Source organism: Tachysurus fulvidraco, chromosome 14, assembly GCF_022655615.1.
Source record: "Tachysurus fulvidraco isolate hzauxx_2018 chromosome 14, HZAU_PFXX_2.0, whole genome shotgun sequence".
Lineage (NCBI taxonomy): Eukaryota > Metazoa > Chordata > Actinopteri > Siluriformes > Bagridae > Tachysurus > Tachysurus fulvidraco.
The window spans coordinates 20,080,381-20,093,446 of NC_062531.1; the positions used below are offsets into that span (position 1 = coordinate 20,080,381).

Sequence of the window (13,066 nt, forward strand, 5' to 3'; positions counted from 1 at the left end):
TACAAATAGATCTGAGCACAATAAACACAGATGGCTGTTAGTCTTGCAAATTCAGTTAATATGTGCAAATCTGCCCCATCCACTATTTCTGCATCGTTCCCACTTTGAGATCTTAATGAAGATTTGGAGCTCTTATAATTTTAATGTTATATTTTAAAGGTATTTGCGTTTTATGATGTTCCTGGATGTGATTAATTGCGTTCATCATTTAAGTAGGATCTAATGACCTTCATTTAAAAAAAAAACACGGGGACGTTGTTCGTCTTTCATACTATCACTTAACACCATCACTGTACATCTGCTCATAATTCAAATAATGTTTATTGCAAAGCTGGTGTTGAGGAACAGATTTGAATTTTCAAGGTTGAACATGAGCCACTCTTTTCCTTTCTTCTTTACTTTCCAGTGCTATGGGGGAATAAGGTTACCCCAGAAACCTCAGTGGCCCCCAGTACTCAAGAATGGGTTTAAGATACTGCCTTAAGATGCAGCCTTTAATTTTCAACCCAAGTGAGGATTCTGAACTGACCATTTCTCAGTTGCTCATCTGCGCTGATATTAATTCGTATTGGATTCTGTGTTGTCTAAAAAAAAAAGGGTTCGGAAATTGACATTATCTAATATCTAATTCCTCAGTTTGAATTTAGGCTCAACTGTTTTCTTAGCTGGTCTTCCCATCATTTGGTGATTAGGTTCATATAAGCTAGTGCAAGATAAGAGTGTGTGAATTATGTAAAAAAGATTCTTGTTAGTAAGATATTCAGCTCTGTGACTTTGGGCCGGCCACAGTAACGTAATCACTGTGCTCGACTAATCATTAATTAGTAATCCAACAGTTGGAGTACGACACTCATTAGTGCAAACAACGAGCATAAATATCAACAGGGTTTTTTTTTCTTTTTTTTTTTTTTCTTTACCATTCTGGGCCTAAAACCAGGCAGGAAATAAATACAAAACTATTACGAGGCAACCTCATTGTTTTGCAAAGGAAGTATTTCATCAAAAATATCTCCTCAGCCTGTTTCGTTAGAGCTACAAAACAGAGGCTTGATTGTCCCATGACCTTTTATTCATGCTGTAGACATTTGAGCTGTCATTTCATTTAATGAGCACATTCGGTAATCCAGACCCTGTCACATTCCCATCTAATAGGCAGCAGCTTGATGGCTCGAGACTCTGTGTTGGACACTGATGTTCAAAATATCAGTGTCCAACACAGAGTCTGAAATTAAACAGGAAAATTGTCTCTATCGGATTCATGATTACACCGAATGAATTGTCATGTTGATGGTATTCGTTTAGCACACGTTCAGCACACGTTCTTGAAGGACGCAGCCATTATATGATGGTTGAATTGTGGGTGAATTGATTGATTGGTATTAATGGGCTTTTGTGTCAGAACCAAATTCATTTATATAAATACAAATGTTTCATTGGTTGTTTAAAAATGTTTTCATTTTTGTCATAGATAGCATATTAATAAGATTTTTTTTTTGAGGATTGAAAAAATATATAGTATAATGAGTGTAATATATATTTGAGGATATAGTTTATAAGATCTATCATCAGTACCTGACAGGAAACTTATGTGAATGCATTAATCCCAGAATGCACACTTTTACTGGTATCAATCGCTTCTTATTAAAGCTAAATTTTTATCTTGGAATGTCATTGACTGCAGTCGGGCGCCTTTTCCAGTCTAAACCCCCCCCCCCACCCACCCCCACCCACCCACACACACACACACACACACACACACACACACACACACACACACACACACACACAGTTCCTAGCATGAGAACTTTTACAAAATATAAGATGTGTTTTTGTTTTAACCTGCTCACAAAAAAGAGATGGGAACTGAGAGTCCTCTGTATTGCCTCTCACAATCTAACATTACTTTCACAGGCAGACAAGAAACATGAGAACAGTCATTTTTAAGAAATATCCAGGAGACCATCTACTGACCTCCGGGTCAGATTATAATAAAAACAATCTGATATCTGATGTCTTGCATACCTACAGCTAGACTTGTCTCAGAATGCACACCTGTGTCTTTCAGGCTAAAATGATTTCTTTATTCCAGTTTATTGAACCCAAATGTAATGATTGTGAAGGACGGCAAAAGCATGATAGAAAAAATAATGAGGAAGGTATTATATCATCAGGAATGATATTGGGTTGTGAATCACTTCACGTTCATGATTCAGTGAGCTTTTCACCACCTTACCAGGGAGGCCAAGATCCATCTACTGTTGAAAAAGCTTGTCACCAAATGAAAATAATTACAATAACAAAACTAAAACATTTTAATGCAATTAGTATTTGTATACTTGGCATTAGGATGAGAACTAAGGACTGATGAGTCATGTATTCCATCTGCTGGACATTAAGGTTTTGTTTTGGTGGCACATGGAATAGCTCGCCTAAGCTTATCCCATTGTGAACATATGGTAGCATTTTCACCTCCTTCTTTGTTGTTGTTTTTTTTTTAGTTCTACAAAACACACTTACCAGCCCGTTAATAATATGCCACATACTAACACTCGGTAGAACCGTATTTTGTCCTCGGAATAGCTTCAGGTGTTCATGGTATGGCTTCCACAAAGTGTTAAAAACATTGTTTGGAGGTTTGTTGCCATTAGTGTAATCTCCTGTTCTTCCACATTTAAAATTTGCTCTGTTGGATTCAGTTCTGATCAGTGGAGAGGTCAAAGACGTACATTAAATTCATTGTCATGCTTATAGAACCGATTTGAGATGACTTGTGCTTTGTGACTTCTTGAGTGTAATCCACTGTAAATTGGGGAAAAAGATGCATATGGTCAGCAACTATACTCTGATAGGTTACACCTATGTAAATGAGGCCTAATTGGCAATAAAAGGCCCAGTGTGTGCCACAAACACATTTCCCACACCATTACACGGTCACCATCACCAGGCTGAACTGTCAACAGGTTGATTCCATAAATTTATATACCAATTCTTTTGGTGCCAAACTCTGACCCTGCCATAGACATGCATGATGCCCGTCTTCGGATGAACAGTCTTCGGTTCTCAGCTGACAGGAGTAGGACGTGATATGGTCTATTGCTGTTATAGTCTCATTTCTCTTTACCAGAAGTTCCTATAGCTTTTCTGTCTACTTGAATCGCTCTAACCAATCTCCTTTTACCGTTCATCAATACTCAATTTCAACTGCACAACCTCCGCTCACTAGATGTTTTGCTGCTGTTGTGTATCACAGCAATCTGCTTTAGTAATTGCTCAAATACTTTTTTTTTCTTCAAATACTTAAAACAGCCCATTCTATTTGTATTCAGTTTTTACTGATTTTTTTTTTGAGTATATATCGTATTTAAACTGCTCTCTCAGGATTTTTACAGGATTATAATATTTTTCCCAGTGATGTATATAATGTGTTATTAACAGTGCACAATGGCTTTGCCAGAATGAGTCTATTAACCAGTCTAATGTGCTGAATGAGTTCTACCATTAAACTGCTCTTGACATTTCTGCTGCTCACATTTCTACTTCACAAGCTCATGCTGGATTGTTACAGTCCCACTAACTTTTCTGAGCTTTGAGTAAAGGCTGTTGTCCACTGTCACTTAACCAGCATTTTTAATATCTCCTTAGCCCTCGGGTTTTATGTCTGTAACATTAATCATAGATGGGATTATGGGTAAAAAAAAAAAGAAGAAGAAAGAAATCAATTAAAAAACTCAGCTTATCGTGTTACTCTAGCTTGTCCAAAATCAGGTGGTATAATGTGTCCTAAATGGTTATGGGCTATTGGCAGAAAACAAACCCCTTTGTAACAATGACTAAAAACATACAATACAAATATGTATTGCTTAACCTAAGGGTTTGCCAGACAGCAATTTCTGGCACTTAGTGGAGCTTTAAGAACAGCTGTGCTAATGCAACTGTAAAAAAATAAAAAATAAATAAAAAATGGTGACTCTTCGCATACCTGCATGAGCATTCACTCAGTGTCTCTTACCGTATTTCTTTAAGTTGTCTCCAAGGGCAGTCATGATTGCTTGGCAAGATGATGTAGCTAACAAATCTTTCTACAGAGTCAGAAAGGCTCAGATAGTCAGCTTTCTGCACTGAACTGCAACACAACTGCAGGGGCTATTCTCAGCAGGGTATTTTTCATCCCTGTCTGTCTTCACTTAGTCAGTTGTCACAGTTTAGCCATTAGATTATCTACAAAGTAAAATTTTTCCACATGCTAACACTCCCACTAGAGGTCCTGTGTTATTGCAAGTATTGCACCCATAAAACAGATAGCTGAGCTCCTTCTCCATATCTGTTAGATTTTTGTTTTCGGAATTCAAAGGAAATGAAAATGTAAAAATCTAATTCAATGCTACTCTTGAATTCCTTATCCTTACCTATAGGATATGAAACCTTTGTCTGTGATGTGTGTTGTCGGTCCATGTTAGTATACAAGAGTCTTTATGGGTTGCTGATAATGACGTAGGAGCAGCTGTTAAATGATTAATTATAGAATTGTGTTATATATATATATCATATTGTATGTTCTTTTATACGTGTATGACAAAGACACACAGCATTTAACCGAATGAAGTCTTTACCAAATTTTGAGCAAATAAACACAGCGTTTACAAGAATGTTTGTGCTGTTTTCTAATGTCCAGTTATTTTAACTGTTAAAATATTGACTTGCTCCTTCAGTATGTCTACAGCAGAGAAGGTTCATTGGAAGCACGTCACTGGTGTTGCCCTGAGGTCAAAAGCAGGAAGGAGGCACCATTTGCAGTGTTCCAAGAACAAGAGACGTAGTTTCGTTGCATAGATCATTGCACTAGCCATGTGCACCTCATTGACACGTCATAGTTTGGTTTAATGGCAGGAATGTGCAAGAAACAGTAAACGAATCCTCTCTAAACGAAAAGGCCCATGTCACTGGGGATGGAATATTTGCTGAAGCAGCACACTAGGTCTTTGTTTAAGACTTTTTAAAGCCACAGTGCCTGACTGGTGTAATTTATCATAAAACTCACAGACTTATGTGAGTCGTGCTTATTTCTATTTAAAGCTTATTTCTGTTCTTCCTTTATTGAGTTTATATTGTATTTAGATTGTATTGAATGTTTTTCCAACACTCTTGTGTACTAATCTGATGACACTTTCATGCAATTATCCAAAACAGCCAGTCATTTGGCAGCAGAGAGGTGCATAAAATTAATTAATTGTTTATATTAAACATCAGACTGGGGGGAAAAAATGGTTTCAGGGATCATAGTGTATTTATCATAGATCATAGTCAGGGATCGTTGTGTATTTCAGAAACTGCTGATCTACTGGGATTGACTCTGTTTTTCACACCATGCGGTGTAAACACTATATACATCTCATGACTGGTACGAGCTGAAAGAAAGTCTCCAATAACCGAAATACCCACTTGTGAGAGGTGAAAAGCATCTCAAAATGCAAAACAACAAACCTCGATGAGGATCAATGGTCTGTCTCAAAAATATAGCATGGGTCTGAGGCTGTGCTAGTTCTAAATTGGAAAACAATCCTTCAACACTGACAGTTGTGTGAACTTCTAAAAAACAAACAAAAAAAATACAATTAACTGCAGTTTTATTTTAAAAAATTAGAAAATGGCATAATTATTTACTCGAATCTTCTTAGGCTGAGCAAAGTGTGGACGGTTCTGACTGGTAAAATAAAAAGTGTAATTGTTAATATGGTGAGAATTATCATGTGGAATATTTACCAATTAAATATGAATGTATTTTACTTCTATTAACACAATGTGCCTTCTGCTGTCACGTTTCTCACCTTTTGTTCATGCACATTTCAATTTGATTCATTCGGATGATAGTCACGTCCAAAGTTACCCACAAGCGAATGAAAATCCTTTTCCAAGTGTAGACCTGAGCAGGGTTTTCTCGAGTTTTTAGGCAGTTCAAAAGTTTGAAAACTCACAAGCTAACAGTCACGAGCACTACTGCAATATTCAGACACTGCCTGTGTTCTGATATAACCTTCAGATTTGTTAAATGCTACAATTTCACAGAAGTACATGGTGTTTGCTATTGAGGAAAAGCACAGTCTTACATTACACATGAGTAGTTCCAGATGGAGAGACATCAAATAGGCATTAGAAGGTTCACAGACATGACAGAAAAATAGACGATGGTTCCTTCTTTGAATAAACCTGGCAGACTGTATTTTTACATTCTCATATCTTGTACAGGAAGACTAAAGAGAAAATTATTAGTTCCAGTAGAGATTAAAAGCATTAACTTTGTGGCCACAATGACAAGTGACAAATGGAAACATGAATTTGTAATGTGTATAGATGTCTATTACAAAGATATCTGGTTAAACAGCCATCTATAAAAGAGCACCGTGCTTTATTATTTAAGCTGTTTAACAACTTTTTCAGTGGCCCTCCAAGTTCTGTGCTTGTGCATATTATTATTAACAGACTTGAATTCACCATATTGGTATATTCGGTCAATCCCGCGCTGTACTACTGTAATGCATGCATAGCCACAGTTCCCTGAAATGATCTTTCACTGTATGCTGTTCCTTTTACTCTTAGCATCAGCATCTAACAGCATCACTCACACATCTGTCTGGAACGCATACCTAACATACCATGTGTTTTGATTGTTGTGTATGGGTGAACTCCGCTACCATCCATCACACATAGCAGCTCCTCAGTTGCTTCCCGGAATAGTTACCCTGTGCTAAAGTACTTCTCTCTTTCTCTTTCTTTCTCTTTTTTTTCCCCATACACAGTATCAACAACAAGCTGCAGCAGCCCGAGGCCGCATCAGGGGTTCTGGAGTATGCTATGAAACATTTTGGCGAATTGGTGAGCACCTCTTTCCTCTATACATGTTTTGTTTCCTTGTTTTAAAACAGTCTTAACAGCGGCTTTCTTCGGTGACCAAGAGCAAAGATTTTTATTTATTTTGCTTTAGTAAAATAAATCGTCATCAATTTTTCACATCAGAAGTGTATAAACAGTAGAGAAAAACTATTCAACCCAAGCCCTATTAAATAGACGTCACCGGCTATAGTTATAATCAGCATTCGTCTTGTGAGCATAAATATCCTTGCTGAGAGGTAATAAGAGACATGGACAAGGAGTAGTTAATGACAAGGATTAATGTAATTTCACATGCTTTCATATGCTTCTTTAGCTGAAACCACAAAGCCAGACCACTCAAACCTAAATCCTGCCTTCTCATGTGTCTCATGCTGATCATTGGGACACGGTCCAGATAAGAAATCACATCCATAAACAAGGATGTTCCTAGGAAGACTGCAGATGCTTTTCCACATCTGCTGCATAACCTACTGGACAGGCTCTTTTTGTTAGACTTGATTGTACCTAATTGTTCCAAGATACGATTACGTGGCTTGTCTGATTTTCCTCCCTAGTTACATCTTCACGGGTCATGTGTGACGATAACACAGTGAGAACTGCTCTGGACAGCAGATAGCATGACAGAACCCTAATTAAATGTGTATAAGGATGTCAGACGAGCAGAGTATAAAACAAGAAGTGTTATCAGAGAATCTGATATTTTTATAGTTTTCTTTATTATTATTGAAGTCTGGTTTCACGTTTTTACAGAGAATCTCTTTTTCTCATTAGTTGTCTTGGCAGCCAAGTCTGTCTTTGTTATTTCTCTTATAGAGAACAGACTAGAGTCTGGTTCAGAGCAGGAATGGAAGAAAGTGGAATTGTCTAGGAGAAAGTGACAGCTAAGCTAGACTGTTTGATCGAAGTGCCTTAAATGTGAATTTCTTTAAAATATCGAAGTGGACATTTTCAAGGGGCGATTCATGATGAACGGTTAGCTGGAGACCCCATCATGCCCACATGTTTACTTTTCTCCTAAAGTCTTCTGAATCGACAATATTCAGACTGAAGCAAGTTGCATGAAAATAGCATGTCACATCAGGCTGGTTTCCTGAGAGTCTGAGAATGTAATATTATAGTTTAGAGAAATTGTATAGACTGACATGTAGTTTGCTTTTATGGCGTTTCGATTTCTTATGTTTTACTCTGATACCAATACCGGGTATAGTGTAGTGCTACTTCAGCATAAACAACCTACAGACTGCCCACAAAAATGCACTGAACTCCCAAAATTTTAAATTCACCGCTTTTGATAAGATATATATATATATATATATATATATATATATATATATATATATATATATATATATATATATCTTATCAAAAGCGGTGAATTTAAAATTTTGGGAGTTCAGTATATATATAGTGACCAATTGGGACTTTGGACACAAGCATTAGTGCCATAAGTTTCACATAAAAAACATATACAAAAATGTTCTAGTGATATTGAAATCTTATAAAAACACTTACATGTTGTAAACATCGATACCTTTCGACATACGAGACCAGCCTTTAAGAATTTCTTAAGCTTATTTGATGGAAAGCACCTTTATTTCATTTTAGTGTATTATGTAACATGAAAAGTTAAAGCAGTCAGTGAAAAAAAACAAATCAAATCAAATATTGCCTTTCAATTTAAAACGGTATAAATTCTGGTGCAGTTTTCTAAGGAAATTAGCTGGTAAGAAGAGATCTCTCTACAGTTCTCCATATCTACTAGTAAAATCCCAGACGGTGTTTGGATTTTTTTTTTTATTGACACACTCGCGTCATAGGAATAAAATATTTATTTATTTTATTTATTTTTTTAAACTGTTATTTGTGTCTGTGTGTTTGACACCATCACAAACCCAAAATGGCAGGTTTGATACTTTCAAACCGAAGACCTACCAGCGAGAGTTTGTCTGCTTTTCCTTGAGAAATAATAATAAGACAGCTTCAGATTTCAGGTTGATTTACGTATTGCCCCATCTGCTGCATCCAGCTGCTGAGTAGGGGGCCTAAAATCAGACCTGTATACTGTGTATATACTGTATACTCTGCATAGAAAAAAAACATTCACAGGCTATTCAGTCATCACTTTTCATTATGCTTTCTAATCAATTTGTTTCAGTTTAAGGTCTGGTACAGAAATGGATTATTCTTAAATGAATTACTTTGCTTATGCCCAGAATGGTTTTTTTGTTTTGTTTTTTTTGTTGCTTTTAATAAATTGGTGAATCTTATTGAATGTATTTTTTCCACTATGTTTCCACTTTTATAGGAGATTCAAGCCACCTGGTACGAGAAACTGCATGAGTGGGAAGATGCTCTAGTGGCCTACGATAAGAAGATCGACGTGAATAAAGGGGACCCGGAGCTTATTCTGGGCCGCATGCGCTGTTTAGAGGCATTGGGTGAATGGTGAGTCCACAGTCCTTTAGAGGCACAATGTCTTTGTATTGACTTTTTCATTGATCAGAAAGATCAGAGCAGTTTACACACTTTCTTGATTTGAAATATTTTTTGTGAAATACTACCACGCTTTCCTCGCTTAGCCCACCCAAAAAAAAAAAAGTCTTTTACAGCTTCCCTATATTTGATTATGTTCAGACCAGGTTTGATTATTAGAAATGGCACCAGATAAATAGAAACGTGAATCGAATATTCCCATGAGAAGGGTGTGAACCCGAGCTTCGACTGGTCACACTTCGTCTGTGCTTACCGGGTCTTTTAATACCGCTGATGGGATCTGACAGAGTCACTGGGCAAGAAGAAAGGAAAATGCAGAGTATTTCCTGTAACTGGAACAGTGCACATTTGCTGGGAAGGGCTAGCAGGATACTTTGTACGGTGGAGTCATAAGCTTGGATGCTCTTTTCTTTTGCGAGGTGGCTGTTGAACCAATTTGAGAAACCTGCCTCAGGGTGGTGTACTGGGCGAGTACAGATAGGAGGCTCCTAGAATGACTTCAATGTGAATGAAGCCAATTACCCGATGAGTTGATAAATCTTATTTCTAAATAATGTCCAGCTTCTTAAATATGGAAGGAAACACAGGACATGCTGAAGAACAGAGAATCGAAATGCACATTTAAAAAAATAGACATAAAATGAGCTTCATGCAGAGTTGACCATTTTCAAGTGTTTTATTCCTCTTATATCACAATAGGATGCTGAGCGAAATGTAGATTTAATACTGCAGATTATCCCTGAAACAAATCATGATCATTTATATTGTACACTGTACATTGCATTTAAATATATAAGTCTACACACAACTGTTTAAATGGTAGGTTTTGAAAAAATAATGAAAAATAATTTTCACAAAATTCAAGTGAAAGGTTTAGGGGCAAAAAAAAAGTAGCACCCCTAAAGGTAGAAGTAAAAGTAGCACCCCTAATCCTTTATTAAAGCCCATTTTGCTTGTAATATAGAAGTCAGTCTTTTTGTGAAAGAGTCTTTGTGCCTTCTGCTTTTGGTAAATTTATTCCACTTTTCTTCAAAAATGTTCCACCGCTATTAAACTGTGAAGCGATCTCCAGTGCACATTCGAAAGGATTTAGATGTGAGCTCTGATTTCTGCTTTGGTTAGTTTTTGTTTTGTGCCTGCATAGATGGGTGTTTGGAGTTATCCATAATTCCTATATCTTTAATAGAATCTGAGTCGCAGCTGAAGAGAAGCAAGTCCATAGCATGATGCTCCCACCACCATGTTTCACAATGGGTTGGGTAATCCTTGGGTGATAAGCTGGTTTGGATTTGTGTGCAAAATTGAAACATTATTTACCCCGAATGTTGTTCTACCTTGGTCTTATAAGACGATAACACATTTTTCCAAATGATTGCTGTCATTAAAAAAACAACAACAACACAAAAAAAGAATCACCATCAAAGTCTCTCTCTCTCTTTTTTTTCTTCTTCTTCTTTTTTTGTGTGTTTTTTTGTTTCACTGCTTTTAACTTATTTCATGCATAGCTTAGAAATGTAGTACAGAAACTGTTTATTCTTGTAGTCTGTAATCAAACCACGTTCATTCAAAGCTAATGTGCATTTCAAGTGCTATTCTGAGCATTTAACATCAATGCCCATAAGTGTCCTAATTTCACTTTACACATTGTTTTTAAATAAAAATTTGCCCACATCAGCTCCAGGGAACTTTATTGCAGCAAGAGTTCATTCTCATGAATGATTTTGCTTGACAAGATGGTAACCTAACTCCTATTTCTGTTCTTCCTGCATAAGTGTGTGTGCGTCTTTCTGTGTGTGTGTGTGTGTGTGTGTGTGTGTGTGTGTGTGTGTGTGTGTGTGTGTGTTAGACAGACAGACTAAAAGCATAAACTCCTAGTGTTATTATAGCTCATATAATAAGTGCTTTAGCCAGCTGGGAAAGCGTTTAATTCACCCTCTCCCCCAAAACCCGTCTGAGTACCGACACACACTACTAATCGTGGGGCCCTCTTTGTGCAGTGACCCTTTTTGCCCCTCCTCCCCCCGATGGGCAAACACAGTCATCCGCAACTTTTACAGATTCTTCACACTGAGCTCCGGGAAAGCCTATATCAAACTCAGGCCTCAGAGGGCTTATTTGTTTCACAGCTTCATGCCTCCTGGTTGTGACATGATGTCATGGTGTTTTCTGGTCTATCACAGTCGGATTCGCACAAATCAGTGAAAGTCATTAACTTTATGGTGAAAGACTATTGATAAAACACAGACGAGTGCTTGACCTTGCCTGTCTGCCTTGTCTGGTTGAATGATTTTTTTTTTCTTTCAGCAGCAGGTCAAATGTGATGAATGAATTATTCAAGTCTTTTCAATCAGAGTTTGGAGTTTAATTTCTCATTAAAAAATTAATGGCAGAATGCCAGATGCTGGAAATGCAGGTTGCAGGCTCAGTAATGGTGCCTTACCTAATGCCTGGTCTGTCTCTTTCTGTCTCTCTTTGTCTCAGGGGTCAGCTACACCAGCAGTGTTGTGAGGAATGGACTCTGGTTAGCGAGGAGACGCAGGCCAAGATGGCACGCATGGCAGCTGCTGCAGCCTGGGGCCTGGGTAAAGACACACGCACACTTCATTTTTGTTATTCTAAAACAGCTTATGAAAGCTACTGACATTCCCCACTCATATTTTGTATCTGAGATCCCCGATTGTAATAAACATTTACATTCCATTTAGGACTGGGCAATAGTACAGTGTAAACACATTGCAGCAATGACCAACACCAAATCTGCCAGTAATTGGCCAGTATAATTGTTTAGATTTTAAATTTACATTATAAAACCTTTATTTGTGATAGCCATGATGTTAACAGGCTTGCTTGAAAGAGGGGAAGCATTCTGAAATGGTTTGTTATAATATTTTCCATGTCTGTTTGTGTATTAAAGGACACTGGGACAGTATGGAAGAATACACCTGTATGATCCCTAGAGACACCCATGATGGTGCCTTTTACAGGGCAGTGCTCGCTTTGCATCAGGACCTCTTCTCATTGGCCCAACAAGTGAGTGACAGTTCTTAACTTTCTATTTACAATATTATATAGTATATACATTCACCAGCCGCTTTAATAAAAAAAAACATCTGTACCCCTCAGAGGCTCACCTAAAATGGACGGTTAATGTTGCCTCCAAACAGGCAATCGATTGTTCGGTACACTAGACCTGTCATAAAGAACATTCTAGAAAACGTTGAAGTAGCGTTACAAAAAAGTGCATAAAAATGTTCTATACAGAGAGAAATTAATTAGAATGAATGAACTATTGTGTGTGTGCTATAAATCTCTTGGATAAAAGAAGACAATCCTTCAGCACCACAGGTGTTCAACATCACGATCACAGCATTCCTGTCAGAGGAGGTATCCCAAAGGTCATCCTGCATCTATGATTCTGTCTGCTCGCCTTTATATGTCCTCCTCCGTTCTCTCATCCTCGTAATTAAAGACAGACCCCGACCCGCTCCATTTTTCAGCCGAAAAGAAAGACAGCCGTCTAAAGATGAACAAATTTTTGTCAAAAACCCAAACTGGATCCAGATGTGATTGTACCGGGGAATTGTAGGGGTCTCAAGACAGATTTTTCTGATAGCCGGTAATCCTCCATTGGTACCATTTTGCAGACAGAATTAAAAGGAAAATAGAATAACCTTGAACTGCAAAA

The 13,066-nt window shown here is 37.5% G+C and overlaps 1 protein-coding gene across 3 annotated transcripts in view; it reads left to right on the top strand.

Annotated features, from left to right (window-relative positions):
* The window catches only part of mtor (mechanistic target of rapamycin kinase), an 81,151-nt gene that overhangs the window by 41,033 nt on the left and 27,052 nt on the right, over positions 1-13,066 (top strand). For all 3 annotated transcript variants that reach the window (XM_047800292.1, XM_027166728.2, XM_047800293.1), the window contains exons 30-33: positions 6,795-6,870; positions 9,194-9,333; positions 11,863-11,963; positions 12,296-12,411. In XM_047800292.1, coding sequence (XP_047656248.1) covers positions 6,795-6,870; positions 9,194-9,333; positions 11,863-11,963; positions 12,296-12,411 — 433 coding nt within the window. The remainder of the gene's footprint in view (positions 1-6,794; positions 6,871-9,193; positions 9,334-11,862; positions 11,964-12,295; positions 12,412-13,066) is intronic.